General features: G+C 54.0%; 2 protein-coding genes across 3 annotated transcripts; one reads left to right on the top strand and one right to left on the bottom strand.

Annotated features, from left to right (window-relative positions):
• Positions 1 to 162: 162 nt before the first annotated feature.
• On the top strand, positions 163 to 12,831 carry LOC134735188 (transient receptor potential cation channel subfamily V member 3-like). Its single transcript, XM_063628412.1, has 6 exons — positions 163 to 249; positions 1,524 to 1,850; positions 3,851 to 3,963; positions 5,743 to 5,822; positions 6,406 to 6,806; positions 12,442 to 12,831. Exons 1-5 carry the CDS (start codon positions 163 to 165, stop codon positions 6,498 to 6,500), a joined length of 702 nt encoding a protein of 233 aa, XP_063484482.1. The 3' UTR covers positions 6,501 to 6,806; positions 12,442 to 12,831.
• Positions 12,759 to 27,171, bottom strand: LOC129469945 (TBC1 domain family member 3G-like). Of its 2 annotated transcripts, XM_055257184.2 has the most exons (14): positions 26,254 to 27,171; positions 25,904 to 25,976; positions 25,659 to 25,741; positions 24,316 to 24,355; positions 23,762 to 23,842; positions 23,201 to 23,308; positions 22,765 to 22,874; positions 21,461 to 21,509; positions 20,815 to 20,935; positions 20,006 to 20,100; positions 18,987 to 19,086; positions 18,465 to 18,617; positions 17,046 to 17,484; positions 12,759 to 17,005 (listed from the first exon to the last, which is right to left on the bottom strand). In XM_055257184.2, exons 2-14 carry the CDS (start codon positions 25,973 to 25,975, stop codon positions 16,873 to 16,875), a joined length of 1,584 nt encoding a protein of 527 aa, XP_055113159.2. In that variant the 5' UTR covers position 25,976; positions 26,254 to 27,171; the 3' UTR covers positions 12,759 to 16,872. The 2 variants fall into 2 exon arrangements, with proteins under 2 accessions (XP_055113159.2, XP_063485760.1); XM_063629690.1 differs by lacking the exon at positions 18,465 to 18,617 and having other exon boundaries at positions 16,878 to 17,484.
• Between the last annotated feature and the right edge of the window lie 727 nt (positions 27,172 to 27,898).

Genomic DNA, 27,898 nt, shown 5'->3' with positions numbered 1-27,898 from the left:
CTATTGAACATGTGCAGACTTTGTTCTTGTCATCAGTCCCTAAAGAATACAGTATCACAACCATTTATGTAGCATCTGCATCGTATTACATATCATAAATAATCTAGTAATGGTCTAATGTCTACGGGAGGATGTGCATAGCTTATACGTAAGTACTACGCCATGTTATATCAGAGACTTGAGCATCCATGGATTTTGGCATTTCCCGGGACCCTAGAACTAATCCTCCATGGATACCAAGGGATGACAGTATACTCACTCAGGAAGGCTTCTCATTGGAGGAAGGGCCCGGTTCAGGACAGACAGGGACATCATCCCTGGACTACTGTCCATCCATCCACTCATCCATTGGCACGACCCTCTAGGACTGTCCCAATGACAGCTCTAGCAAGTGGATACAAGAAAAAAGATTGGCTCAAATGGTACAGCTTTTTGAGGTCTTGGAAGATGTTGCTCCAGTATGAGAATAGTGGGTCAGTTTTCTCCAGGATCCAGAAAGCATATCAGGCAGGCTCGGGGAGAGGAAAGGAGCACAGCCTTTCCAGCAGCCACACAGGCCTGCGGTAGGCTGGGGCTGGGGCTGGCCCTGTTTATCACTTGGGCCTCATGAGGGGAAAAGAAAGAACAGGGGGCAGAGAGGAGCATGGGGGCAGCTGGTTGCCTAAGGAGAAGGGTCTCAGGGAAGGGGTATTCGTTCGTTTTCACACTGCTATAAAGAAATACTTGAGACTAGGTAATTGATAAAGGAAAGAGGTTTAATTGACTCCCAGTTCAGGGAACTTACAACCATGGCAGAAGGCGAAGGGGAAGCAGGCACCTTCTCCACAAGGCAGCAGGAGGGAGTGAGTGGAGAACCAGGAAGTGCCCCACTTTCAAACCATCAGCTCTCCTGAGAACTCCCTCACCATCCGGGGAGCAGCAGGGGGGAAACTGTCCCCACATCCCATCCCCTCCCACCAGGTTCCTCCCTTGACACAGGAGGATTACAATTCCACATGAGATTTGGGTGGGGACACAGAGCCAAACCCGTGAGGGTCTCAGTGTATCTTGCAGCTCCCCTGGGGCTGAGGCTGAGTACAGATCTGCTGGCCCTGCTCTACAGCACGCGGGGACTCTGCCTGTGTGCCCCCATCTGCTCTTCCTGGGGATGGTGGCTGCTTCCTCAAGAGAAAGGTGGGTCTGCTCTTCTGCCCACCCCTCTCCAGGGCCTTTTGGAGCCCTGGCCACGACCTCTAGCTGGAGGAAGTCAGGAGCTCAAAGACTAGCTGGGGAGCCAGGGACACACACATGGATTATAATTAGCAGCTCTGCAAGGCTGCAAGTGATCAAGGGCAGACTGTGGGGTAGAGGAAGGAGAGAAGACTCTGGGCTTTGTTAGGTGGAAGGGCTTTCTGCAGGAGGCCAGGGCAGAGAAGCCAGCCTTATGAGGCTTTGGGAGGACCTGAAGCTGGAGATGGGATTTAATGGCTAGAGAGAAAGAGGCAGCAGGCTTGTCATGTGGGCAAATCCATGCAAGCTTGTAGAGTAATTCACCAGGCGGAGAGCTGAGGAGAGCACCCTGTTATGTTCCCTTAGCCCTGGCCTCGCTGATCGAGAAGTGTGCCAAAGACAACAAGGACTGCAGCTCCTACGGCAGCTTCAGCGACGCAGTGCTGGAACTCTTCAAGCTCACCATAGGCCTGGGTGACCTGAACATCCAGCAGAACTCCAAGTATCCCATTCTCTTTCTGTTCCTGCTCATCACCTACGTCATCCTCACCTTCGTTCTGCTCCTCAACATGCTCATTGCTCTAATGGGCGAGACTGTGGAGAACGTCTCCAAGGAGAGTGAGCGTATCTGGCGCCTGCAGGTGAGTCTAGGTGGAGACCCCAGTGTGGGGGCCTCCATGCGACTCAGTTCAGCACATGGTCATTGACTACTGTCAGCACCAGTGAGTCTAAGGTGAGGCCTGAGAATCTGCACAGGCTCCTCAGTGTGTGGCCAGGTTTGAGGAGGCCTTAGCCCAGGTTCTTTGAGCGTAGAGTCTAGGAAGTGTGGCTGTGCAACAGCATGCATAGAAAACCTCAGGCTTCTGGGGGTGCTCTGCTCAGGGTTGACAGTGTGATGTGTGGATGTTGAAGTTTGACCTTAGGTTGCATTAAGAGGAGTACAGTGTCTAGGACAATGGAGGTGACAGCTCTGCTGTATTCCATCCTGGCCTGAACACTTCTTACGTGCTGAGGAAACCAATGCATAGGATGGGTCCAGAGGTGGTAACCAGGTTTGGGAGAGGACTGGAGACTGCCTCTTATGAAATGGTTGTTGGTGGCCGGGCATGGTGGCTCACCCCTGTATTCTTAGCACTTTGGAAGGCCGAAGTGGGTGGATCACCTGAGGTCAAGAGTTCGACACCAGCTTGGCCAACATGGTGAAACCTCATCTCTACTAAAAATACAAAAACTAGCCCGGTGTGGTAGTACGTGCCTGTAATCCCAGCTACTGGGGAGGCTGAGGCAGGAGAATCGCTTGAACCCCGGGGGTGGAGGTTGCAGTGAGACGAGATCGTGCCATTGCACTCCAGCCTGGGTGACAGAGCAAAAACTCTGTCTCAAAAAAAAGAAAAAAAAAAAGAAATGCTTATTGAAAAAGGTGAGCGTGCTTTGGATATCTGCAGAAGAACCTGTGAAAGAGGGAGCAGATCCCTTCTGTGGTCCGGAAGGTAGATGTACATGGGAATACTACAGGGAGAAAAGCTTTGATGTCACACATGGAAGTTTCTCACTATTAAGGCCCTCCTTTTTTTTTTTTTTTTTTTTTTTTTTGAGACAGGGTCTTGCTCTGTTGCCTAGGCTGGAGTGCAGTGGCACGATATCAGCTGACTGCAACCTCTGCCTCCCAGGCTCAAGCGATTCTCCCACCTCAGCCTCCCTAGTAGCTGGGATTACAGGCATGTGCCACCACTCCTGGGTCATTTTTGTATTTTTTGTAGAGATGCGGTTTCACCACGTTGCCCAGGCTGGTCTCTTACTCCTGAGCTCAAAGCGATTCTCCCGCCTCAGCCTCCCAAAGTGCTGGGATTACAGGAGTGAGCCACTGCGCCTGGCCAAGGCCCTCTTAATTGGTTTGTTGACACTGTTCAAGAGAGACTGGAAAAATTATGGCCAGGAAACTGCAGAGATTCCAAGCTGGGGAGGGGGTGGGACTAAATGATGTTTGAACAGTCTTCTGCCATGGGATTCCAGGACCCCAGCACTGTCAGATAGGAAGCTCCTGGGCTTTCAGAAATATTATTTATATCATGGAGTTTCGCTCTGTCACCCAGGCTGGAGTGCAATGATGGGATCTTGACTCACTGCAACCTCCAACCTCCAGGTTCAAGTGATTCTCCTGCCTCAGCCTCTTGAGTAGCTGGGATTATAGGCACCTGACACACGCCTAGCTAATTTTTGTGTTTTTAGTAGAGATGGGGTTTCGCCATGTTGGCCAGGCTGGTCTCGAACTCCTGACCTCAGGTGATCCACCCGCCTTGGCCTCCCAAAGTGCTGGGATTACAGGCAAGAGCCGTCACGCTTAGCCCTAATTTTTGTGTTTTTAGTAGAAATGGGGTTTCGCCATGTTGGCCAGGCTGGTCTCGAACTCCTGACCTCAGGTGATCCACCCACCTTGGCCTCCCAAAGTGCTGGGATTATAGGCGTGAGCCACTGTGCCCGGCCTGCTTTTTTGTCTTTGAATTCTGTAGATTAGCCAAACCCTTGCGATCTATGCATTAAGCATGAGGTGAGGGTGGAGTGGGCTCTCTGACAGTGTGTGTGCATTTGTGTGTGCTTGTGAGTGTGGATGCCTACTCCTTAGACTTGCTTATGTCCCCAGAGAGCCAGGACCATCTTGGAGTTTGAGAAAATGTTACCAGAATGGCTGAGGAGCAGATTCCGGATGGGAGAGCTGTGCAAAGTGGCCGAGGGAGATTTCCGACTGTGTTTGCGGTAACAAAGGGAGAAGGGCCCTGGGGCGGTGGTCTTTGGGGTGGGTAGAGAGGAGCAGGTCAGTGACAAGATGTTAGAGAAACAGTGCTGCCCCTTGCTCACCATAACCACAGCTACTGTCTCTTACAGTGGCCTCCTCGGAAGAAGGAATTTGCTTATGGGGTTGCAGGCCCTGGGATGGGGGTTCCCGAGCTTCAGAAGAGAAAGAGAAGGAGACTGCCAACAGTGGCTCCCCTCTCTGCATTTTTCTTTCTTTCTTTTTTTTTTGAGACGGAGTTTTGCTCTTGTTGCCCGGGCGGGAGTGCAGTGGTGCGATCTTGGCTCATTGCAACCTCTGCTTCCCGGGTTCAAGTGATTCTCCTGCCTCAGTTTCCCAAGTAGCTGGGATTACAGGCATGCGCCACCACACCTGGCTAATTTTGTATTTTTAGTAGAGGCAGAGTCCCACTATATTGGTCAATCTGGTCTTGAACTCCTGACCTCAGGTGATCCACCCACCTCAGCCTCCCAAAGTGCTGGGATTACAGGCGTGAGCCGCCGCACCCAGCCCCTGTCTCTGCCTTTTTGGAGGTGCCTCCACGGTCTCTCTCTGTTCGCTATCTGGTTTAGGGAAGATCTGCCTGCTGGGTACTCCTTTTCCTGCTGTTTACCCTGTGTGAGTTCCTGTGACCCCGGGTGACTTGAGGCCCCTTTTGCCCCTGGCAGATGGAAAGTGACACGGCTACTTTGACAGATCTCTGGCTTTTGGATTTTTTTTTTAAGTCCTTACATATCCTATGACCACCTTTTCGTTTTTTTTTTTTAAACGGAGTTCCAGGCTGGAGTGCAGTGGTGTGATCTCTGCTCACTGCAACCTCCACCTCCCTGGTTAAAGTGATTCTCATGCCTCAGCCTCCCCAGTAGCTGGGACTACAGGCACACGCCAGCACGCCTGGATAATTTTTGTATTTTTAGTAGAGACAGGGTTTCATCACCTTGGCCAGGCTGGTCTTGAACTCCTGGCCTCAAGTGATCCACCAACCCCCCGGCCTCCCAAAGTGCTCGGATTACAGGCGTAAGCCACGGTGCCCGGCCCCATGAACACCTTTTCTGGTAAGCCCACCTCCTCCTACCCTGACCCAACTGCCTGAGCCTACAGACCACCTTCTTTGAGTATGACCATACCTTAACCCACTTCTCTGACTGAAACCTCACCCCATGGAAAGCATCATTTCTGACTGCAATCATTACCCTAACAGACAGTTCTGATGTTGCCACCCTCACTCTAGAGATGTTCTCTGGATGTGAATTTAAGTCACATCAATGCCTATGGTTCTATTCTAACAACTCAGACGCCACCCACTCTTCTTGGGGCATAGACCCTGACCACAGGCTCTTTGTGCCTCCTCAACCCCTGTTACACTTGGAGTTTAATCTTCACACCCTTGTGGCCTGGGCCCTCCCTCTGTCTGTCCCCGCTTCCCCCGGGCTGTCACTAGTCAGGCGCAGCAGCTGGTGTCTGAAGTTGGACCCTTTACGCCTGTCTGGGCAACTTGAAGGATTTCCGAGTTCCCTACAGTGGAAGGAGAACTGATTCTCTGAGGCCTGGGGACATGGAGATGGGGATAGAGTTCGAACTCCAACAACTCTGGTGTGACCCCTCGGGTCAGGGGTGCTCCTGATCTCTAGGACAGACAGATGGGGAGCTGTGTAGACACCAGGACGTCCCAAACGCAGGGCTATTTGTTTGTACTCAGTGAGGCACTGGTGAAATAGTAAGAATGATGATCACACTTGCAGGATCAATGAAGTGAAGTGGACTGAATGGAAGACGCACGTCTCCTTCCTTAACGAAGACCCGGGGCCTGTAAGACGAACAGGTACTGTCGCTGTGAGGTGACATGGTGTCCGCTCCTGTCTCAGACCATGTAACCTTGGGCAGATCAAGCCTAAGGGTCCTGACTTTCGCCATCTGTCAAATGGGAGGGTTGAATGGAAATGCTTCTTAGGTCTCTTCCACCTCTGACTTTTAGAACCCTAGTTGGCACAACTTTTAAAATGGTGTAGCCCTAAGCCATAGAAACACATCATGCAGGCCGGGCGTGGTGGCTCACGCCTGTAATCCCAGCACTTTGGGAGGCTGAGTCGGGTGAATCACCTGAGGTCAGGAGTTTGAGACCAGCCTGGCCAACATGGTGAAACCCTGTCTCTACTAAAGATACAAAAATTAGCTGAACGTGGTGGCAGGTGCCTATAATCCCAGCTACTCGGGAGGCTGAGTCAGGAGAATTGCTTGAACCTGGGAGGTGGGGGTTGCAGTGAGCTGAGATCGCACCACTGCACTCCAGCCTGGGTGACAAAAGTGAAGCTCCATCTCAAAAAAAAAAAAAAACGACAAGAAAAAAAAAGAAACACATTATGCAGAGTGATATATTTCTAAAATATATATTTTTTAAAAAGCAGATTTCAACAAAATCCAAGATTCTTCCAGGAACAACAGCAAAACCACTCTCAATGCATTTGAAGAAATAGAGGAGTTCCCAGAAACGTCGGTGTAGAAGCGGAACCCGGAGCTGGTGTGCGCGTGCGCTGTCTGGCGCTGCAGGCGGAGTCACCGACTCTGTGCAGAGAGGATTCCAGGGATGATGGAGTCCCGCTGTGCTGGCCTAGAAGCAGAGTGCACCCTCATGCTCAGTGCTCAGTGGGTGTCTGAACTGAGGGGCAGTTGTCAGTTTGTCTGAGTGGGAAACATCCTGGATTTTGTTACTTGGCAAAGAGTTGGTGTAAACCTACAGCCCGCAGCAGTCTGGAGCCTGGGAGCCTCCTGAAGTCCTGGGTGAAGCCTCTGGTTTTACCAATTGCAGGTCAGCTTGGCTGGGAGAGATGGGTGGCGGGGAAGGGGCAGGAGCCTTGAGGAGGAGGGAGAGGAGTCTTTCCTCCTCCAGCTTCCCCCTGTCAGCCCCAGCCCCAGCCCACACATTGTACCATCTCTCCTGCTGTAACTGGGTTGCCTGAATTTGTGGGAGACCCTTGATTCCATCCCAGAGTGTGCGGGGGACGGAGGTAAGGCGGATATCCTGGGGGAGGAGGGGAATGCGCTCTGGAAATGCCCTTCTGGAACCCTTCAGGGAAAAGGAGACCATCCTTGGAGTGAACGTTTCCTGACACCCCAAGGTTCAAACTTTCTCAAGCTGAGAGATGTTTTTGGTAGCATAATTAACACAGGGTTTTAATTTTCAATATGGAAAAGACATTTCAGTTGAGAATGAAAATTACTACAATGAAGTATGTGATTTTAAAAGTGGAGACAGACTGGGGGCTTTGGGGCTGGATGTAAGTATTATATATTTGGCCTCAGGGTGCCCAGAGCAAGACAAAAAGCTTTTCTTCACACACACAAAAGTCTGCATGAGACAGCAAGTCCTGCTGGGCCGCTGCGATCTGGGTGAAAGGGCCTGGCTCTTTTCCTTGTCCTGGCCTCGCAGTAGCCTCTGTGCTGGGATCGTGGCTTCAGCTTAAGCAGAAATAGCAGGTGCTCGATCGATACCATCTTAGCACTCAGCAGTTAGTCGCATACCTCAGTATGTCTCGGTGGGGGAATTTAACAAAATGCCTCAACTGCTTTGGTACGAAGTTTTTTTTTTTCTTTTAACTGTGAATTTTGAAGCTGAAGGGGAAGCTTGTGAGAGAGAAGCATCTGCCAAGACTTCGAGCTTATTTTTATGTCCTCATCCTCTGATGTTCTCCTTCTGAAATGACACGGAGTCAGTCTGGGGGGCAGAGGTGAAGTGGAGACGGAAGGATTTTCCAGGTGACCGGGGCCAAAACCACCAGAACATCCACTCTGCCGCCACTGTCTGGTGAAAGGATTCATGTAAAAATGTTCGAGGTGGAATTATAAAAATAGTAACCATAAGTGTTAATCTTAAATAGCAGAAATAGAAACTTGGCCTTCAGATAACATGGCGATTGATTAGTTCATCTGGCTTGAGGCAAACTGAGGAGTCCGGGCCTAGCAGTGCCCTCTGGGCCGGTTTCTCTGCCCTGGGCCACTCTGTGTGCCAGACTAGCTGGACAGATAGAGACTCTGTGCCCCTGATGGGGCTGGCTGGGGAGAGGTGGGCTGGGGTGTGTGAGGCTTCACCATCCACAGCAGCCCCTGCCCTCCCAGCTGACCCAGGGAGTAACCGCACGCTCTAAGCCACAGTGGTCGGGGCTGGGCGTGGACCGCTGGAGAAGAGAAGATTTGAGGGGGACTGTCCTAGAGGCAGGAGGAGCGGATGTGTTCCAGAATGGGCAGAACTAGGAAACTGAGAAAGATTTTGGCTCAATAGAATCCAGCAACTGCTCCACATGTTGGAGATGTGTAAGCAGAAGCTGGTCGAGCACTTAATGAGGAATGTTGTTGAAAATGGTCATTGGAAGAAGTTTAAGGTCCCTTTTAGCCTGGAGATTGTACAAATCAGCATTCCACATCTGGAGTTAGTGACCCGCATTAAGCCTGAACAGACATCTTGGTCTGAAAGGAAGTGGTTTGGATTCATGACGCCACGCTCTACACTATGGAGCTGGGAATTCCAGAATTGCTTTGACTCAGATATTAATGGAGAAAGTTATATCCATTAGTGGATAAAGCCATATCTGTTATGGATAAAGCCATATCCAGAATTGCTTTGACTCAGATGTGAATGGATAAAGCCAATTATTGATTTCTATTTGCCTAACCTGCCAGCTTTTGTCCCAGCGGCGAATGGAGAGCCACACGGATGTTTGTCGTCTCCCACGTTTTGGTGATCTGCTGTCTGTGGGTCTCGATGGAATTTGTTGGCAAGACCGTTTTCTGTATTGGATATTCTTCCCAACAGTGTCCACCCCAAAAGGCTTTCAGCCGAAAGGTCTGAGCCTAGGTAGGTTTACCAAGGGAAGCCATGAGTCAAGAAGCATCAGAGTGAAAAGGATCACTTCCTTTATTTTACCCGCAGGGGCTAATGCTCCGAGAGGAATGTGTACTTGGGCAAGGTCATACAGGAAGGTCATATCAGAGCTGTGCAGGCTGGAGTGTCCTGATTCTTGGACCACAGATGTCTCCCTGAGCCATTATTTATTTATTTTTGAAAAGCACAGTTATTCCATCATTTTGAGTCTTTCTTTGTAGTTGGCTTACATTGGGGGGCAGGACTGTTTTCTCAGGTGTCTCATTTGGCAGTCAGCATTGTCCCCTATGTTCCCTATGACTAGCTGAAAATTCCAGTGTGCCCATAGGGGTGCACAAAACCACACCCACACCCACACCCCCACACACATACCCACACCCCATTAAACCCATGGGTCTATCAGGACATCTTAAAACTCCGTGATTGGCCGGGCGCGGTGGCTCACGCTTGTAATCCCAGCACTTTGGGAGGCCGAGGCAGGCAGATCACGAGGTCAGGAGATCGAGACCACGGTGAAACCCTGTCTCTACTAAAAAAAAAAAAATACAAAAAAATTAGCCGGGCGTGGTGGCGGGCGCCTGTAGTCCCAGCTACTCGGAGAGGCTGAGGCAGGGGAATGGCGTGAACCTGGGAGGCGGAGCTTGCAGTGAGCCGAGATTGCGCTACTGCACTCCAGCCTGGGCGACAGAGCGAGACTCTGTCTCAAAAAAAAAAGAAAAAAAAGAAAAAAACAGACAACCCCATCAAAAAGCAGGCAAAGGATATGAACAGACACTTCTCAAAAGAAGACATTTATGTGGCCAACAAACGTGAAAAAAAGCTCATCATCACTGGTCATTAGAGAAATGCAAATCAAAACCACAGTGAGATACCATCTCACGCCAGTCAGAATGGTGATTATTAAAAAGTCAGGAAACAACAGATGCTGGCGAGGCTGTGGAGAAATAGGAACACTTTTACACTGTTGGTGGGAATGCAAACTAGTTCAACCATTGCGGAAGACAGTATGGCGATTCCTCAAAGATCCAGAAGCAGAAATACCATTTGACCCAGCAATCCCATTACTGAGTATACACCCAAAGGAATGTAAATCATTCTACTATAAAGACACATGCACACATGTTTATTGCAGCACTGTTTACAATAGCAAAGACATGGAACCAACCCAAATGCCCATCAATGAAAGACTGGATAAAGAAAATATGGTATATCTACACCATGGACTACTACATAGCCATAAAAAGGAAAGAGATCATGCCCTTTGCAGGAACATGGATGAAGCTGGAAGCCATCATCCTCAGCAAACTAACACAGGAACAGAAAACCAAACACCACATGTTCTCACTCATAAGTGGAGTTGAACATTGAGAACATATGGACACAGAGAGGGGAACAACAAACACCAGGGCCTGTTGGGGGGTAGGGGGTGAGGGGAGGGAACTTAGAGGATGGATCAATAGGTGCAGCAAAACACCATGGCACACGTATACCTATGTAACAAACCTGCATGTTCTGTACCCGTATCCCCCCCCTTTTCTTGGAAGAAATAAAAAAATAAGAGGGCTCTATCCATCATGGCTGTTGGCTGTCAAATTATTTTGAGTGAATAGAAACCCATGGTTCCACCTGGAGAACAGAGGGTATAAATCCCTCCTGTCCACCACACAGGATTTTCAGGAGGAGGCACTGACAGAATGGATAGGAAAGAGCTGACGTTGTTACTATCATTATTACCGATCAGCCTAACTCATAGGTATATGCAGTTCTTCATTCCTTTGAGTTATTTCATAAGGATGGCTGTTCTCAACTTGAACGCCAAGTCTTGAATGCTTGTCTTGATGGGTTGTGGAACTTGCAACCGATTTGTTAATAAGTGAAATACTGCATTTGGTGAATTATTTACTTAATTCAGATGATTCCCAGAATAACTTCCTTCACTGGGATGTATCTTGTTGAGTGGCAACAAAACAGGGATTGTACGTGATTCCCATCCTAGCTTAATAGGCGTTAGTCCAAAACCCAGGAATGTGCCATCCGTGGGGATGTTTTGGGTGGATGGGTAGAAAAAGGGTGGAAACCCTTGTCATAGGATATATTTCTGGGAAGGAGATGCCTAGGTCAATAGGTTTCAACATTTTTATGGTTCTTGATACTGTGAAAAATTACCTCCCCAAAGGATTCCATCAATGTGTTCAGCCTTTGAGATTGTATGCTACACCGTTTACAGAGCTCTTTCGGTCATGTTGGTTATTGTTTTGTAGGTTTGGTGAGTGTCGTACCCCAGTTTAACAGGTAGGGAGATCGAGACTTGGAGACAGACGGAATGACATGTGAAGTTCACAATCCTTTTTCCTGGCCGGAGGATCCAGGTTCTCTGAAGCTTAGTTAGTCTAGTATCAAGAACGACCATTTTTCTCACTGCACCAGCACCCCCTCTGACAGTAACAGCAAAGTTCTGCAGAAAGGATTCAGTCCAACTCAAAAAATGTATCTCACCTGCTATGTGTGAAGATTTAGAACCAATTCAACGACAATTGAACATGAAGTACGGGCAATGACAGATGATACAAATATAAGAATTTCTTCCACTTAAGATGGTGGTAGGAGGGGAGAGGGACGTGAATATTTATAAAGTTCCGTGCACTGTACATACATGTCTGATTTAATGTTTATAGCAACCCTTGTTACTGTCCAGCTGTTCTCTTTCATTGGTTTTGTTTTATTTTTTAAAACCATCATATTTTGTTATTTCAAAACCATCATACTTCTTAAACCTGTGACCCCACCGCTTCCGTATCAATAGCTGTTGTTGGTTTTATCCCATTTTACAGTGAAAATGGAAGCCGTAGGTTGGAAACACCTTCAACTTCTGACCACCAAACCAGTGAAATTATTTGCACCCACATTCCTAAGTTTGGTTGCCTTCCCCTTCCTCCCTCCCTCCCTCCGTCCCTCCCTCCCCTCCCTCCCTCCCTCCCTCCCCTCCCTCCCTCCCTCCCTCCCCTCCCTTCCTCCTTCCCTCCAGGGTTGCCTGTTGAATGTTGTTAGGAATCTAAGTACTGAAGGGAAACTGCCTGGGTTTGAATTTTGTTCTGTCCCTTGCACCCTGCCTGGCTTCAAATCCAAGCTCTGCTTATTCAGTTCTTTTAAGGGGATGATCTTTGAGCAAATGTCTTAGCTTCTGTTTTCCCAAGTAAATGGACACAATAGTTGCTACCTTGTGAAAGTGTCATGTAATTGACCAGCATTTACCAAGTAGCATCAGTGTTCAGTTTCAGTCATTGGTGATTCTGCAGTTGGACTGTGAGGGGGTGTTGGGGTGGGGGGTGGTGTGTGTGTGTAGCACTTCATTGCGTGGAGAAAGGAAAAGATACTTTTGATAACTGACAGGCAGCTTTTCTCTGCTTTCGTGTCAAAAGGGAAGAAGGGAGTTTGGAGAGGGAAAGGAATTCTCTGTAACACTAAGCTCTCTTCCACAAAAACAGAGGTACAGAATGTGTAATAATTTACAGAATTTCTAGACTTCAAGGATCTGATTTTTTTAAATTTACTTTTATTTTTTCAGGTTGAGACTGAGCTAAAGTTAATCTGTGGCGACGTTCTGGATGTACTGGACAAACACCTCATTCCAGCAGCTACCACTGGCAAGTCCAAGGTTTTCTATTACGAAATATAGGTTCTATACTAACAATTAACAAGTGTACTTCAATACATTTAAACATTCTCAGGAATAATTGGCTTTGTTTCTTTTTTTTCTTAGGCATTTAATATTATTTTCCTTATTAAATGTAACCAAAAATCCCACAGAAATTAACAAGAGGAGGAGCCTCTAAATATCAACAAAATTATCACTTGATAGACTAGAATTAAACAAGCAAATGATTCTAAGAAATGGCACAAGTGTATTCATCATAAAATAAAATTTCTACATGAAACATTTAGCCATTCCAGACCATTTCCGTCTGTGCAGACTCATCTTTTCCTGTGTTTTGCAAAGCCCAGCTAGAGCAAGCAAGTTCTTCCCAATGGGTTTTTCCCATCTCTGGTTGCTTGGCTGGCTGGGCTTCCCCTACAAACCCCCTTCCTTTCCCCTAGGCAGGGCCCGGTGTCCCCATCCTGAGGAGTTGAGCTCATGAGGGCATCTGACCAGGAGTAGCTATTCCTGGTGCTATTGTCATTGTCCTGTTTGATGTGTGAACATGGCTGCTGGCTCTACAGAGATTTGGCAGGTAGCAAGGAGGTTTCTTTTCAAACTTTCCTTTGGAAGTCAGACTTGGTGAGGATCTTATGCCCACTTTTTCCTAGCTCTGTGGTGTCAGGCAAAGTCTCAGTTTCTGCAAATTGGGGTTAAGAATTCATACCTCACAGCAGTCTTTTGATAAATAAATAAGATCTTTTTTTTTTTTTTTTTTGAGACGGAGTCTCGCTCTGTCGCCCAGACTGGAGTGCAGTGGCGCGATCTCGGCTCACTGCAAGCTCCGCCTCCCGGGTTCACGCCATTCTCCTGCCTCAGCCTCTCCGAGCAGCTGGGACTACAGGCGCCCGCCACCACGCCCGGCTAATTTTCTTTTGTATTTTTAGTAGAGACGGGGTTTCACCGTGGTCTCGATCTCCTGACCTCGTGATCCACCCGCCTCGGCCTCCCAAAGTGCTGGGATTACAAGCGTGAGCCACCACGCCCGGCCTTCTTAATTTTTTTTTAAGAGATAAAGTCTCACTCTGTCACCCAGGCTGGAGTGCAGTGGTGCAATCATGGCTCACTGCTTCCTGGAACTCATGGGCTCCAGCAATCCTCCTGCCTCAGCCTCCTGACTAGGTGGGACTATAGGCACACGCCACCGTGCCTGGCTAATTTCTTGGACTTTTCTCTAGAGACAGGGTCCACCCATGTTTCCCAGGCTGGTCTGACTTCTAGACTCAAGTGAACCTGAACCTCCCGCCTCGACCTCTCAAATTGCTGGGATTACAGGTGTGAGCCACCACACCCAGCCTTAATTTCTTATGTGCCATGCTACTACAAAACATCATTATTAGGGGCAGCAGGATGGAAGGTGTAGGAGGACGCTGTAGTGCCTTTACAATATTTCTTTTTTTTTTTTTTTTTGAGACAGAGTCTCGCTCTGTCGCCCAGGCTGGAGTGCAGTGGCGCAATCTCGTCTCACTGCAAGCTCCGCCTCCCGGGTTCACGCCATTCTCCTGCCTCAGCCTCTCTGAGTAGCTGGGACTACAGGCGCCCGCCACCACGCCCGGCTAATTTTTTTGTATTTTTAGTAGAGACGGGGTTTCACCGTGGTCTTGATCTCTTGACCTCGTGATCCGCCCGCCTCAGCCTCCCAAAGTGCTGGGATTACAAGCGTGAGCCACCGCGCCCGGCACACCCGGCTAATTTTTTGTATTTTTAGTAGAGACGGGGTTTCACCGTGGCCTCGATCTCCTGACCTCGTGATCCGCCCGCCTCAGCCTCCCAAAGTGCTGGGATTACAAGCGTGAGCCACCGCGCCCGGCACACCCGGCTAATTTTTTGTATTTTTAGTAGAGACGGGGTTTCACCGTGGCCTCGATCTCCTGACCTCGTGATCCGCCCGCCTCAGCCTCCCAAAGTGCTGGGATTACAAGCGCGAGCCACCGCGCCCGGCACACCCGGCTAATTTTTTGTATTTTTAGTAGAGACGGGGTTTCACTGAGGTCTCGATCTCCTGACCTCGTGATCCACCCGCCTCGGCCTCCCAAAGTGCTGGGATTACAAGCATGAGCCACCACGCCCGGCCTGCCTTTACAATATTTCTGTATATCTAAAATCATTTCAACAGGAAACATTGATTTCCAGACGTGAAGGTGGTTCTCCTTCCATGAGTTTAAAGTACAAAGGCAGGCTCATGGTGTCATCAAAACCTTCACGTTTTGAAATAAATGTTTCCTGTTGAAATGATTTTAGATATACAGAAATATTGTAAAGGCACTACAGCGTCGTCCTGCACCTTCCACCCAACTTCCCCTCATAATGACTTTTTTAAATTTTATTTTTATATTATTTATTTATTTATTATTTTTGCACACAAAACAATAAACATTTTCTAAAACTACATACTAACAAAAAGATGCATATCAAACATATTAGGAAGGTTGCACATGGAAAGACGGGGAATAGAAATGGGGGGTGGGAATTAAAGAAAATAAATGAGAGAGGGACTTTGTATGGATCAATGATAATAACTCAATCCTCTATTTGACAAAGAAGAAGGAGAAGGAAGAGGAAGAAAAAGAAAGTGGGATAAAGGATTAGAAAGGGAGGAAAATAGAAAAAATTAGAGTATGACTCCAGGGTAGACCTGTTTTGTTGTCGCTTGGTTCGTTGGTTGGTTTGACAGTTGTGTTTTTCATATGTTTCGCCATGTTGGCCAGGCTGGTCTCGAGCTCCTAGCCTCAAGTGATCAACCCGCCTCAGCCTCCCAGAGTACTGGGACTACAGGCGTGAGCCACCACATCCAGCCCCCACATTGCTTCTGGCCTCTGTGGTAGACCTCCCAGACGGGGAGGCTGGGCAGAGGCGCTCCCCACATCCCAGACGGGGCGGCCAGGCAGAGGTGTTCCTCACTTCCCAGACGGGGCGGCCGGGCAGAGGCGCTCCTCACTTCCCAGATGGGGCGGCTGCGCAGAGGCGCTCCTCACTTCCCAGACGGGGCGGCCGGGCAGAGGTGCTCCTCACTTCTTCACAGACGGGGCGGCCGGGCATAGACGCTCCTCACTTCCTAGATGGGGTGGCGGCCGGGCAGAGGGGCTCCTCACTTCCCAGACGGGGCGGCCGGGCAGAGACGCTCCTCACTTCCTAGACGGGGTGGCGGCCCGGCAGAGGGGCTCCTCACTTCCTAGACGGGGTGGTGGCCCGGCAGAGACGCTCCTCACTTCCTAGACGGGGTGGCGGCCCGGCAGAGGCGCTCCTCACTTCTTCACAGACGGGGCGGCCGGGCATAGACGCTCCTCACTTCCTAGATGGGGTGGCGGCCCAGCAGAGGGGCTCTTCACTTCCCAGACGGGGCGGCCGGGCAGAGGTGCTCCTCACTTCCCAGATAGGGCGGCCGGGCAGAGGTGCTCCTCACTTCCTAGACGGGGGGGCGGCCGGACAGAGGTGCTCCTCACTTCCCAGATGGGGCGGCCGGGCAGAGGTGCTCCTCACTTCCTAGACGGGGGGGCGGCCGGGCAGAGGGGCTCCTCACTTACCAGACGGGGTGGCGGCCGGGCAGATGCTGCAATCCCAGCACCCTGGGAGGCCAAGGCAGGCGGCTGGGAGGCGGAGGCTGCAGCGAGCCAAGACCACGTCACCGCACTCCAGCCCGGGCCACACCGAGCCTCCTTCTGCAGTCCCAGCACCTCGGGAGGCCGAGGCGGGCAGAGCAGTGGAGGTCAGGAGCTGGAGACCAGCCTGGCCGACATGGCGAAACGGCGCCTCCAGCCAAAGGAGAAAAAGCAGGGAGGGGTGGTGGCGCGCGGCGGCAATCCCAGGCAGCGCGCAGGCCAGGGCAGGAGAATCACGGGAGCCGGACGCAGGGAGTCTGCAGCGAGCCCAGTTTACTCCAGCCGGGGCCACAGAGGGAGGGAGGGAGGGAGGGAAGGAAGGACGGAAGGGAGGGAGGAAGGAAAGGAGGGAAGGAGGGAGGGGAAGGAAGCCCTAATGACGTTTTGTAGTAGCATGGCACATAAGAAATTCAGGCCGGGTGTGGTGGCTCACACCTGTAATCCCAGCAATTTGAGAGGTCGAGGCGGGAGGTTCAGGTTCACTTGAGTCTAGAAGTATGAGACCAGCCTGGGAAACACGGGTGGACCCTGTCTCTAGAGAAAAGTCCAAGAAATTAGCCAGGCACGGTGGCGTGTGCCTATAGTCCCACCTAGTCAGGAGGCTGAGGCAGGAGGATTGCTGGAGCCCATGAGTTCCAGGAAGCAGTGAGCCATGATTGCACCACTGCACTCCAGCCTGGGTGACAGAGTGAGACTTTATCTCTTAAAAAAAAATTGAGAGATGTAACATGAGTACAATCCTATTAACTAAATAATAAGGCCCTGAGGTGGGAGTGCACTGCTCCTCGTCCCTAGCTGCGAAGGAGGTGTCCTGGTCGGAATCAGTGCTGGGTGCACTGCAGGGCCCGGAAGTCCATGCCCACATTGTTCAGTTCGGCGAGAGCCAATCTCACTCCCTCGGCAGAGTGTTCAGCCTGCCAGCAGGTGGCCAGCTGGTCCTCCTGGGATATGGCACGGACCCAGCAGCTCTGTTCGAAATCATAATGGGGGAACCAAGGGCCCCCTACATCCAGGTCCATCGGGAGACGGGGCATGGAGTTCCACTGCAGGAATCTCCAGGAACCCTGAGGTCCTCCCTGAGCCAGGGCCGGGCTGGGCACACCCTGAGTGCCCACAGGGTAGCTGTCTTCCCGGACAGCCCCACCAGGACAGGGTGTGGAAGAATGAGGTGCCCGTGGCGGGAAAGCTGACCAAATGGGCCGCTGGAACCGGGCTGGTGGGCCTGGAGGGGCCTGCCTGTCCCCCTTGCAGAAGGTCTTCCCGCCACGTGAAGCCAGCACAGGCCCGGGTGCCGAGGACCCTTGCTCGGCTTTGGCTGAAAGGAAAGCAGATGTGGTCAGCGTCTCCAGGGAGCCCATGCAGGCCTTTCCGGGCTGGGCCCCACCTGCCTGCGTCTCTGTAGTCCTCGGGGTCTCCGTGTGGCCCCCGTGGCCTGACACTGAGGACAAGCCTGTAGTCTGCTGATCCCAGAGGGAGGGGTATGCGCTCCCTGGCATGGGGAAGCTGTCGTGGCATGGCGGGTGGCTCCTGGGACTGCCCCCAGGGTTGGGACTGGCTGTGGGTTTCCTTCCACACACATTCGTCCCAGGGCTGTTGGGCCTGGGATACGGCCCCCAGTCAGAACTCAGGTGGGAGGGTCCTTGGATGTCACCCAGCCCCTTGCCACCTCACATGGGGAGCCGTCTCTGCAGTGGGTTTTTGGGCCCGGACGTGGGTCACCCTCTGCCCTCCTGGGCTGCCCAGTCCATGCCAGGACTGACTGTTCCCACATCGGGCTGAATTCTTGGCTCTGGCTCTGGGCCCGGAGTCCCGCCTGTGCCCTCTCCCTGAATGCTCTGGGGGTCAGGGACCCCCAATTCCCTTGTCTCCCTGGCTCAAGGCTTGTTGTCCTGGCAACCTTGGAGGAGCGTGCAGGAGTGAGGGGCCTCTGCTGCTCTCTGAGGCTGTGGGTGCTGGCAGGGAGAGGCGGGGTCTCCCACAAATGGGTCTGGCTCCTCTAGTAACTTTGAGGGCCCTGTGAGGGGGAGAGCCAGACACCGTGGAAAGTGGGGGGGGCTCGAGGGAGGGTCTTGCCCACATCCCCCTCCTGCGTGCACAACACGTCCAGTACACAGGCACTGAGTGCCTGCCCTGAGGACCGGTGGGCCTCCTGTACTTTCTTAGAGTCCAGGAGGAAGAGGAGGAAGAAAAGGTGAAGAGGAAGGCCCAGGTAGTAGGGTTGCAGGTCCCGGGCCCTCCCCCACTGTTGACTGCCCCAGAGGGTGACATGGGAGGGGACACGGCACTGGAGCCCACCTGAGGGTGGCAGGTCCGCTTGCTTCCTCCCTCGTTTGTTCACAGAGGCCCTGACGTGCTTGAGCACCGTGTCATCATCCCTGGCCCAGTGACGGCAGAACTGGCTCCGAAAGCACGCCCACAGGCCAGAACTGGATGTCTCCTTGAGGCGCTCTAGGGACAGGGTGGACATCAGGCCAGAAGAGTTCCCTGGGAGGGGGCCAGCCCATACCCCGTGGCCACTTCCGCCTCTCACTGGGTGGTGCTGGATCCTTTTGTGGCCACCCCCGGGGTCCAGATGTGCACAGGAGGCTGTGACTGGGGGGCGATCTGGACAGGGAAGTGCCCGCCACACTCCTGACTTTCATCTGGGTCATGTGGCGGATGGGCTCGCTGTCACAGTGCCCTTCCCGGCCCACCTGGCCAGTCCTCCCTCTGAGCCAGAACAGGGGATCGTGAGGACAGTGTGAGGAAGCTGCCTTCGGGCCAGTCGGGGTCTGACCCCGGGGCTCCCCAGGCCCCATTGGGCACACGTAGACTTACTCTTCTGCACCTCGAACGCAATGGTGGTCATGGGCATCCGTGCTTGTTTTCCTTGTAGCAGGTGCACGTCCCACAGGCGCAGGGTCAGCCCGAGAGAGATCTGTGGAGACAGCAGGCGTGGGAGAACCTGGCCCTTCCAGGCTGGGACTGGTGGCTCGAGCTGTGCCCATTGGGGTTTCAGTCCCCAGAGTCAGTGGCCTTCCCCATGAGCGTCGCCTGGGCCCTCCAGGACGCTGGGTCAGGCAAGGTCTTGCAGCTCCTCATGGGGGGCACTCATGTGAGTGGAGATGTGGCTCCTGGAGAGAGGGGCCTGCCCAGCGCTTGAGGCTTCCCTGAGCCCTCTCGAGTCGGGTCCTGGCGCAGTCTGCCCATGAGGCTGGGCCTGAGCCCCAGCCATTGCCCTGGGATGACCCCTCTTAGGCAGAGGGTTTTGCTTGCGTGTCCTTCAGGGACCCGCCGGAGCCTCCTGTGGGCTGGGGTGAACCAGACTGCCGGACTGAGGAAGCAGGGCACTGCAGGGCAACGAGGGTCCCTGAGCCAGGGTCTCCCTATGCCACCTTACCTTCATTAACATCCGGAGAAGCCAGCCTGACGAGAAACACTGCCCGCATAGACCAGCGTCTATGTCCTGGTCCTGATGGGAGCAACAGAGGTGCTCAGGCCACTGGGCTGCCCTAAAAACCTCCCTCTTCCAGGGCCTCTGAAGAACCTATGCCTAGTGCAGAACACTGGGCAGTGTCCAGGGCTCCCCGCCACACCGTCCCCTTCCCGCACTCTCGGTGGACACACTGCCCTTTGCCCTGCTCTGCGGGAGCTGGGGCCCCATCCCTGTGCCTCTGTCTCCTCCAGGGCAGGAAAGGAAACCAACTCCCAGCCCATGCAGAACCCGGCATCCCAGGTCAGGCCCTGGCTGGGACTCAGCCAGTCACCAGCCCCACGAGGGGCTCCAGCCCCCCTGCTCCTCCAGCCCCACGGGATGCAGGGCCTCTGGGGAAGAGCCGAGGGGACCATAAACTCACCAGATGCCACATGGTCTTGGGTTGTGACGTGGGTACCACATGCTCCTGATGGTCTTGGAGCCCCTGGACTGTCCCGCCATTTGGGCTGTGGAATCCTGAGAAGCCCCCAGCCCATCATGAAATCAGAGCCTTCTCCCAAGATGTGGAGCCATCAGCTGCAAGAGCTGGACAGCTTGAGAGGCTCCCAAACCTGAAGACCTCCCACCCTCCCATCTGGTGACCCCACCATGCGGCCTTTACCCTGGGGAGGTGGGGCGGGAACATCCCCTGGAGCCTGGCTGGAGGTTCCCCTGGAGGCCTCCTGGGCCAGGGTGCAAAAAGGGCAAGGCTGACTGTGAGGTCACAATAGGGTGGCCAGAACAGCGTGGGTACTGGGCTTCCTGGTCATCTCCTGGAAGTGGGGTCGGGCCAGGGGACACGGGATGGGGAGATGCTGCCACCTGGGCTTGCTCGGCCCATTCGTGTGCACCAAGGGCAGCGGGAGCCCTGGCAGTTGGAGGGCAGGAGGACTCTCAGGGAGGGGAGAGTCAGCTGCACAGAATCAGAGCCGGAGGGCGTGGCTCCGGGACACAGAGGGTGGCCACGGGGAGGATGAGATGCCCTCTGCTGATGGGGTTGAAAGGTGTCTGACTTGGGCTGTGGGGGGTCGGCTGCGGACTCCTGTGGGACCCTCAGCAGAGACGTCCTAAAGGCTCCCAACGAGCCGGCGACACAAGGAGAGTGCCTTGGCTGAAAGCCGAGATCACATGGCCACGGTGGCCGTCCCCGGGTCTGGCTGCGTGAGGCCCCAGGGGCAGCTGTTCACCTACCCTGCAGGGAGTGCCTCTCACTGGCCAGCAGCTGCACCAGTGCCCAGAATGCGTCCTCCTCAGGCAGATACAGGAGGAACAAGGGGGCGATGTGGCTCAGGTTCCTGTGGTAGCCCACCTCCTGCAAGAGCCAGAGTCACCATGGAAGGACATCAGCTGGGAGGGCTGAGGTCACCTGGGAGGACTCATGTCATTGGAGAGGGCAGAGGTGACTGGACAGGCTTCCTCTGATGAAGAGGCTTCCTCAGGATGCAAATTCATTTCATGACAAGAGCCAAGTCCATCAGGCACTTCAGCACCTTGTCCAAAATGTCTCCTGAGACCACCATCCTGCGTGTGACGCTGCCAAGCTCCCAGGCTTTGGGGCAGCCCCAGGAGGAGGGCGTCATTTCTTGTTCTGAGAAGTGGTGGTCAGGCCCAGGTGACACCAGGAGTCCAGGCCCCAACTCCTTTGTGTCTCAGCTTGACCCCTTGAGACCACCCCCTTGCTTGGAGGTTTATGCCAGCGGGGAGCTGGAATCCTACCTCCTATAACCTGGTGGGTCACAAATACTAACTTTAAAAGAAGCAATGACACCCCCACCAGACACCCACTCCTGTGAATGTGGAAATACGGCCCGGGAACCTCACTGCCGGGAATACTCACCGGGTTATACTCCGCAGATGCCAGGAGGATGTAGAAGAGTTCCCGCTGCCTAGGAAACAGAGAAAGGGGGCTATGGTTTGGTTTGTGCAGACGCTGTTACTTTCACTTTGTCTACAAATCCTAACGACAAATCCCATTTCAGGTTCAGATGATTCACCAGATAAGCAGTGAGCTCTTCAGGGCCTGAGACTGTTGAAGAAATGTTTCAGTAAAATCCACATCCGTGACATGCAAATAGCCCAGTTGTAGTGAGTTGACCGATCCTTTTCACTCTGAATGATTTTTTTTTTTTTTTTTTTTTCAGTTTGCGCACATGCCAGTTCAGTCTCTGGGTGTACAGTTTCTCCACAGTTCCAAACCAATGTGCAGAGTCTCCTGGCCACCGCTCCAGCCCCTCCTGGAGTGACTCCTTCATCCTCCAAGTCTCCAGAGTGGCCCCTATGCACCCAGCCTCTCCCCGATTCGTCAGCCCCTGGCCACCCAGACTGCTTTTCAGTCCCTGTGGTTTGGCCTTTTCCAGAATGGCCTAGGAATGGGAATGCTACTGTGGTAGCTTATTGGGTCTGGCTTCTTTCCCTTAGCAAAATGCATCTAGGATCCACCCACGTTCTTGTGGGCATCACTGGCTCGTTCCCTTTTCTCACTGGGTCTTCTGTTTGAAGGGAGGACCAGCCTTGCTCTCCCCACGACGTGTTGAAGGCCGTCCCCGAAGGCTCGCTGTGTGAGTGACGGTGAATCAAGCAGTGAACCTGGCATGCAGGTTTCATGTGGATGTCAGTTTCCAAATCAGTGGGTTCCATATCTGTGACACCTTGGGGACACGTGGTTCAAGTCCATTGAGCTTTGTGAGCCACTGCCCAACTGGCTGCCAACGTGGCTGTGCGGTGTCATGTTCCCAGCAGACGTGGATGAGAGTTTCCAGGGCCCATAATTCTCCCAGCGTTTGGTGCTGTCAGTGTTGTCTGGGTAGGCTCATGGGCCCTCCATCCTGCCACCCTCCCGTGGGTCCTACCACGGGCCTCCGTGGGTCAGGGAGAGCACCTTTCACCATTGTGCATGATTTTCTTTGCTGTCTTCTGTCTCCTCAGGATCCTCCTGGACTCCGGCCCCACATGTTCCAGCCTGGCCCAGGGCTTGGAAACAGGGAGGTGCTCGGTTCATGGTGCCGGCTGCTCCCTGGGCCAGGAGAGCTCTTGGCAGCTCTGTCATCCCTCCTGGGTGACCCTGGCTTCTGCTCCGGGGAAGTCCCCATCCCTCTCGTTCACCCCATCTCCACTGGGACCCTGTGGCTCCCGTAGGCTTACCTGGCTCCATATCGATGCCTGAAGAAGACATGGTTCTGGAGAGTCCTGCTAACATCCCGGTCGATCTGGTGGATGTGTTCAGATGACCTCTTGCCCTTCTGCTTCACGAGCTGTAGGGCAGGGCCAAGAGAAGGAAGCAGCCTCAGAACAGATGGAAGACTCCCTGCCCCAAATGGCAGTCGGCCCACAGTCAGCACTTTGGGAAAGAAGGCTTCCTTCTGCAGAAAGCTGCTTTTTGGCTTGTTACTGAAGCCAGGGAGGGTCACCAGAGCCGAGTTTTTCTGTCTGTGGTGACTGTATCACCATCTGTGCCCAGGGTGTTCATCTGACCTTCCCCCTCACCCCACCCCCCAGGGTGGGCTTGGCGTTCCCTCCAGCTGGAGACCTGGACCCCTGACACGGCTTGTCCTGTTTGTTGTGCTCTGGCTGAGCGTACCTTGTATTTGCTGGGGTTTTTTAACTTGATTTCCTGAATGTTCAGGAGGACTGACCACGCCGGGCCCCGGATGTTCGTGGGAATTCCCTCGTATATGCGATCTACGAGCTGTGGGCAGAAAACAGTCTGGTGTCACAGGCCACGGGGTGACCCCAGTGAGGACCAGAGCCCGGGGATTCTGGGAATTGTCGGTTTTGGCCCCATGATTCTTCAGTAGAGGTGAGATCGAGCTGGGACACGGTCTCCCTTCCCAGGACTGAAAGAGTGGATGGACACTCAGAGTTGAAACTCTGATCTGAACCTTTTTCTTCCTTGGGGTCACCAGGACATCCCTAGCCTTGAACTCCAGGTGGTCCGAGCCCTAGATTCAGATTCCCTCCCAGCAAGGTGACGCTTGCATGAATAGGCAGGCAATCTGGCGACCAGGCCTGCAGTCCTCTGGGCGAGGACAGTGTGCCACCCGCCCTCTGAGAGGCTGACGGTGCCAGGCCACAGCCATGGGTGCCTGTCCCCTGTCTCTGCAGAGAGTGCTTCCGGGGGGCCTCTCCCTCCGCACATTACCTTTTCACTGTTCTTGTACGTCTCCCATTCGCCCAGCATCTCCAGCCACTTGCTGTTTCTCCTTGTCTCCCGCCGAATTCGCTGTCAAATGAGGAATGTTGGAGTTAGTGGAGCTGCCGGGCTTCCCAGAGCTGCCCGTGGATGCTGGGTCTTGGGCTCTGGAGCCCTGGTGGGACCCAGCTGGAAGGAGCCAGGGAAGGGCAGACCCTAAGGGCTGAGAGCCTTTGAGCAAATGAGCACCAGTGGGCTGGCTTTGGGACCCCGGGATGTGCCATCCTCGGGCCACAGACACACCAGTCTTAGGTCCCAGCCTCTCGGTGGGGTCCTGACCCAAGCGGGCAGCCACCCTCAAGCCAGGACTGTGGTTCTCACTTTGGAATTGTATCAAACTGCCAAAGTTAAATCAACCTGGGGTCAGGTCTCTGCTGCCCCTCCCAGTGACAGAGTGTTGCCCTCACCCGCCACCGCCCAGGCCAGCTGCTTCCTCTGCCTCACTGACCACCCGCCCAGTCCCTACGTCCCTGGACCAGCCCCTCCATGCATCAGGCTCTTACCTTTGCCTCCCGCGCAGTCAGAGGAGGCAGCTCCATCTCACTGTAAGGCAACCCAGGCAGCGCTGAGGACCTGCACAGGGCCTGGAGCCACCCCAGCCTGGGAGCCGACCCCCAGAAAGGACTGGCTCTGTCCCTACCCAGCTCAGGGCTCAGCCCGGGAGAAGGCACAGGGAAGGGAGGACAAGGGCCTTCCTGTGGGGCTGACTCCCAGGAGGGGCAGGACCTGGGAGAAGAAGGAGTGCGGGGACAGCCTGGCCGGGGTTACCGGGGCCCCTGGCGTGGGGGCTGGTCGGGCTGCACAATGGGGCTGCCCATCCTGGACTCGAGGTGGTGCTTACTGCTGGAGCTGAGAAAGGTCAGCCTTGAGATGGGATGGGGGCCGCCCAAGGTGGGCGACCGGGCCCTGACAGGAATCCCTCAGGGATTGACCACATCACCCCGCCAGGGTCAAGGGAGGCTGCCCTGAGACCTGCCCGGTGTACTCTGGGTGCACCAGGGGCCCATCCCACTTGACAGCCCCAAGGCTCTTGCAGGCTCTGACCTCCCAGCATCCACCTGCCTCTCCCTGCATCTGAGCCACACACCCTGCATTTCAGAAGTGGCACGGCTCATCGGCTCCCTCCCACCCTACTTCCCCCGGGATCCGCTGTCTCTCCATCCTCTGATCCCTGAGGGATGGGCCCCAGGCTGGGCTCCTCTTACCTGGCCCCAGATCCCTTCCCAGCACCAGACCCAGGGTCTTTAGTCACAAGCCCTGCTGCCTCCCCGGCCTCACCCTGAGATGCCTAGAGCGGGGCCCTGCCCGTCTTCTCCCCCATTCTCTTAGGGCCAAGGCCCCCACTGTCCCCACACCTTTCTCCCTTCCCCATGGGGACAGTGAGGGCTGTAGCTCTAGGGAAATGGGGGAGGACTGGGGGAGGACAGGGGCAGGTGGGCTCTGAGAGACCTGCTGGACAACAGCCCCGAGGCTGGGCCAGGTGTCTCCTCACTCTGTGGCCACAACCCTTGGATCTCACTGGGGTTGTCTCCTGGTAGACAGGGCCAGACCCTCAGGCTGCCCCGCTCCTCTTGTGCTGACTTGCCGACAGAACTGCTGAGAGCCTGGGGGCCTGACCTAGCCCAGTCTCCATTCCCACCAGCTCCCTAGATGGGCCTTGCACCTCTGGCCTAACAACAACCTCGGGCTGGACCTGCAGGGGAGCCAGGGGGGAGTTCTGACCCTGGAAAGGAGGTTGACCCGAGCTGGCGAGACATGTCCTGTGTCAGAAAGGCCTTTCTAAAAGCAAACCCATCCCTGAGCTGAGACAGATGCTTTAGGGGTGAGGGGAGCACAGAGGACTCACTGCACAATCCCAAACGGATCCATGTGTTCGAACATTCCGATGAGCACAGGCCCCTTGTCCTCTGGCAGCCCAGCTTGGTGCCCCTGTAACCCAGAGGGAGCCTTGGTGAGGGGTCCAAGGTAAAGGGTGCAAGGGCCTGGGGGTATTGGCCACCCGTCCCTGCCCTGTGCTCCTAGGGAACCCAGGACCCTTTGACCAGGGCGCACTGGAAGAGGCCTCCCTCCAAGAAGCAGACCGAACTGTACCTGTTCATATTTCCTGATGACGTCCTCTCGCTCCTGCGCCCGCCAACTATCTACATCCTCCACCACGTTCATCCTGTGAGACAAAATTGGCTAAAGGTTACACTGTACCCGACAGCTTCGGAGAACACCTGAACCGCTCCCACCGGGCTCCCAGATGCTGGTTGGTTGTGTAACCTTCATTCCACCATTGCACTCTGGTAAAAAGGGGCCAAACCCCATGGCCCACACCTCCATGGGTCTCTGCAGTCTGAAGCCGCAAGCAGGGGTGAGCATCTTCCCAAGGACTCGAGAAGAGTGGGACCTGGACAGAGAATCCCGTTTTCCCCTTATGCCATGAAACGGGCACATACCTGCCCCAGCAGGTTGAACGGTGTCCACCTGCCAAGGGTGAAGGGCCTGTGATGGGCTATTCCAGGGTTGTGGATGCGAACTGGGGTCAGGCACCAGAGGTCTCTGTACGATCAGCCTCCTGGGATACTCAGGGCCACAGAGATGCCCAGTTTCCTATGGGGAACAAGGTCTCTCCTGACTGCTCCGTTCTACCTCGCTCATCACTTGGGCTACCGTGGCCCTTCGGTCTAACCAGTGAAGCTGCTTTAGGAATAACGCCATTTGAGCGGGAGTGTGTTTGGTTTTGGGGATGAGGGATGAAAATGATCTACTGTCTCCAAAGCAGCCACTGCGCTCATGGAAACCACATCTCTCGGGGAGGGACTGTGGACTCCACCATTCTGAGCTGTCCCTATAGGAGGGGGCTTCATTTTCCTGGGTCAATGATGAAGAACAGTGGGTCCTTGCTCCTGGAGAACATCTAGATGGACCGTCCCTCCTGAGAATACTCAGGGCAAAAGGAAAGCGAGGCCAGACAGAATAAGAAATACTTGGGGAGAAGCCCAGTGCCTGGACCCCTTCGAACACAAGGGAAGATGGTCTCCCCACAGCCAGCCCTCCAGGGCTCCTTCACTTTCCACAACTGCCCAAGGGCAGAAGGCTCCCCATGCCACTCCCAGACAAGGGACCGTGTGTGTCCGGTGGGTCCCACAGTGACCATCAGGACCCAGCTTAGGCCCCAGGTGTGTTCTGAGGACCCTTCCCTCCTCCCCACCCACCGTGGCATTCTGAGGTCATGGCACGCATCACAACGGGGCCTTGCCCGGGTCAGCAGGGCCCAGAGTCAGGGTCCTCCGCTGCCTGGGGCGTCAACATGCCTGCCTGCAATGTGTGCACGTGCGTGCACACGCGTACGTGGGTAAACACGTCTGTGCACGTGTGTGTTGCTTCTCTGGCCAGGCCCGGCTGCCCCACTCATGTGTGCACCCAGTTCCTCATCACTGTCACCCCCGAGGCCCAGGGCCAGCATCAGAGCATCCATGGGTGCTCCCTAACCTCAGTGTCTCTGCCAGGGCCAGGCTCTGCCCCATCGGGATCGGAAATCTGGGCAGATTTGGGATCTCGAGCAGGGAGGTCACAGGGTTGAGGCCTGAAGTCTAGCACGGCACACAGCAGGGCTGAGAGCAAAACCCAGGGTCATGTCTGGATTTTCGGGCCGGTTACCGCCTCTCTGACCCCAGACGTCTCACCTGTCGAATGGGTACATTCGGGAACAGCACCCACTCTACGAAGCCACCGTGAGGACAAAAGAGAAAATCATCTACACAGGCAGTGTAGAACGGGCTCCCTGTGAGTGCTCAGGGATGACCCTCCTCCTCAGTAGCTGCCCAGAGGCCAACACCGCCCATACCATAGCCACTGTCCCCAAATCAGCCTGGAGGGAAGAGAGCAGGTCACACTCACCTGATTCTGATCAGCTGGCCTGGGTTACGTATGCCTCTCAGGGAGGAAACCTCAGGGAGAAACCAGAAAACTGGTGCTCACAAACCCCACTGCCTGTGTGTAACTGCCGGAGAACACAGAAGGCAGGCCGGAGAGCGGATAGATGCTAAGCACCAGTGGCATTCTGAGGTCATGGCACGCATCACAACGGGGCCTTGCCCG

Source organism: Symphalangus syndactylus, chromosome 20 (assembly GCF_028878055.3).
Source record: "Symphalangus syndactylus isolate Jambi chromosome 20, NHGRI_mSymSyn1-v2.1_pri, whole genome shotgun sequence".
NCBI classification, from domain to species: domain Eukaryota; kingdom Metazoa; phylum Chordata; class Mammalia; order Primates; family Hylobatidae; genus Symphalangus; species Symphalangus syndactylus.
This window is presented reverse-complemented; position numbering and strand designations above follow the sequence as displayed.